Genomic DNA, 2,335 nt, shown 5'->3' with positions numbered 1-2,335 from the left:
AAGCAATTGACCTCCTTGCCCACGCTGTTTCTTCTTCATAATTTTCACAAATGGTACTTACTTTTCAAATAAAGAAATTGGTTGAAAGCTATAAATTTATTAGTTTACCGGATGACTGCTGTAAACAAAAGGTACAAAATAACAGGAACCCATGACTTTGTGAAGTCAATCATCCAATGAAGAAAAAAAGACAAACACACATAAAAAAAAGACCTAATTAGTGTATGGGTGGTATACTGGCATAGAAATGCATACAATTTGTGCAAGTATCTAGGTGCTTAGAAAAGCAAGGTTGACAGCTGAGCAAATCAAGTAGGCATTGCTGCCTTATTCAGGGAGTCAAGAGTTTTAATGAGGAGTTTTGAATGAGGAAGGGTAATTAGGGAGCCACTCAGTGTGTAGAACAAGCTCTGGCAAAGAAGTCCAAAGGATAAGGGTCGCAGTTCTGGTCCTACAGCTGTGATGTTGAGCAAGTCTTTTCATTTTTCATTGATTCTGTTTCACTGATTCTGTTTTCTCGCTTAAGTAACCAAGGCCAATGTCTATTGTTTCTTTGTTTCTTTATGCTCTCACCTCATTCTGGAAAGGATTTAAGGCAGAAATGATAGACAAGTTTCTTCTGCACCAACATTCACTGACTCTAAATTCATACAAGTTTCCTTCTGGAGCAAATGTGTGATGACCCTATAGCCCCAAACTTCTCACAAGCATAAGACAGAAAAGACAGAAATTACTACTAAATGCAAATTGGAGCCTATTATCGCCCACACAATCACTCTGTATACACCTATCTCACAGCTGTAAGATGAAAGAACTCAAGTTCAAGTCAGTGTTCTAAGGGTGAGTATATTGTCTTGAATCTCTCTGGTGATTTCTGCCAGGAGCATACCCCTGGTGAAACCACAGGCCCCCAGTCAGAGATTTTCCTGTATTTGTTGCAAGTCTATTTGGCCCAGCACTTTTTCACAGCACATAAACTGTAAGTTATGGGGTTCAGCGTAGGGGTAAGAACTCCATAAAGCAACGAGATGATTTTATCTATTTCTTGTGAGCCTGACGAAGAAGGCTTTAGGTACATGGAGAGTGAAGCCCCATAATACAAGAACACCACAGTTGAGTGAGCACCCCAGGTAGAAAGAGCTTTGTTTCTTCCCTCTGCTAAGCTGATTCTCAGAATAGTGGAAAGGATGACGACATAAGAGATGCAAATTAAGAGCATTGGAACGGGCAGAAGGAGCACGCTGACCACCAGCATGATCGTGTCCATGACCAATGACCTTGTGCAAGCTAGCTTCAGCACTGCCAGAATTTCACACTTGAAGTGATGGATGAAATTCCCAGAGGGGTATCTGCAGGGCGAAGCTGGTTTCCAGCAGGGCTATCAGAGAGCCCATCACCCAGGAGACAGTGGCCATCTGCACACACACCTGCCTGTTCATGATGATGGGGTATCTCAGCGGCTTGCAAATGGCCACGTAATGGTCATATGCCATCACAGCCAGGAGCAGGCATTGCTCCTGGAGCCCAGAGCAAGGGACAGATACATCTGTACAGCACACCCAGAAAAGATGATGGTTTTCTGGGATGACAGCAAGTTCACCAGCAAAGTGGGAACAGAAGCAGATGTGTAACAAATATCCATGAAAGAGAGATTTCCAAGGAACAAGTACATGGGAGTTTGAAGGCATGAATCTAGGACAGTGATTAAAATAAGAGTGCTGTTGCCCAAGAGGGTTATCAGACACATTACAAGGCTGAAGACGAAGAGAACAATCTCTAACTTTGGGTATCTAGAAAAACCTTCCAGGAAAAAAACCTCCAACTGGTGAGATTTTCGCCTTGCATTTGCTTCCTTTTACCTGTAGTTATTCTAATATTATTCTATTCATTTCATCTGAGGACACAAAGAGAGGGATAAAGTATAATGTTCACTGAGTTAAGAAAACACTTTCGAACTTATTTTCGCTATTATAAGCACAATTTTACCATAAGAAATCACAGGACAATGTATCTATCAATCTAAGAGGAGGGGAAACAGGTTTGGCCTGTGTCCCTCAGCGGTGGGTCAGCGACTTACAGACAAACCAACTAGAGCTCAGCCAGTTTGGTGTTGGGTCTGAAAAGCAGAATCACTAGATTAGAAGTCTCTTCAGTTTTCTTTGCCCTTCTTTCAAAACAAAATTTAGAAAAGAGTGAATTTGAAAACAAGAATAAACAAATTTAATATTTGAATCTCAGCTCGTAATCCTTTGCTTGGCACACAGCAGGTTTTCAGTAAAGATTTGAAAGTACTGAGTAATGAAAAAATATGAAATAACATTGAATAAGCTATTGA

At 41.0% G+C, this 2,335-nt stretch overlaps 1 protein-coding gene across 1 annotated transcript; it reads right to left on the bottom strand.

The window, feature by feature from the left end:
- Positions 1-943: 943 nt before the first annotated feature.
- OR2K2 (olfactory receptor family 2 subfamily K member 2) lies at positions 944-1,845 on the bottom strand (the record flags this gene model as incomplete). The annotated part of the gene is given in 4 exon segments (XM_082656870.1): positions 944-1,340; positions 1,342-1,517; positions 1,520-1,809; positions 1,812-1,845. Coding segments are annotated over 4 exon segments (897 nt in total).
- Positions 1,846-2,335: the final 490 nt, after the last annotated feature.

Source organism: Grampus griseus, assembly GCF_964374135.1.
Source record: "Grampus griseus genome assembly, chromosome: 6".
Classification (NCBI taxonomy): domain Eukaryota; kingdom Metazoa; phylum Chordata; class Mammalia; order Artiodactyla; family Delphinidae; genus Grampus; species Grampus griseus.
Note: the sequence above shows the minus strand (reverse complement) of the source record. Positions and strands in the feature narration are given on the sequence as shown.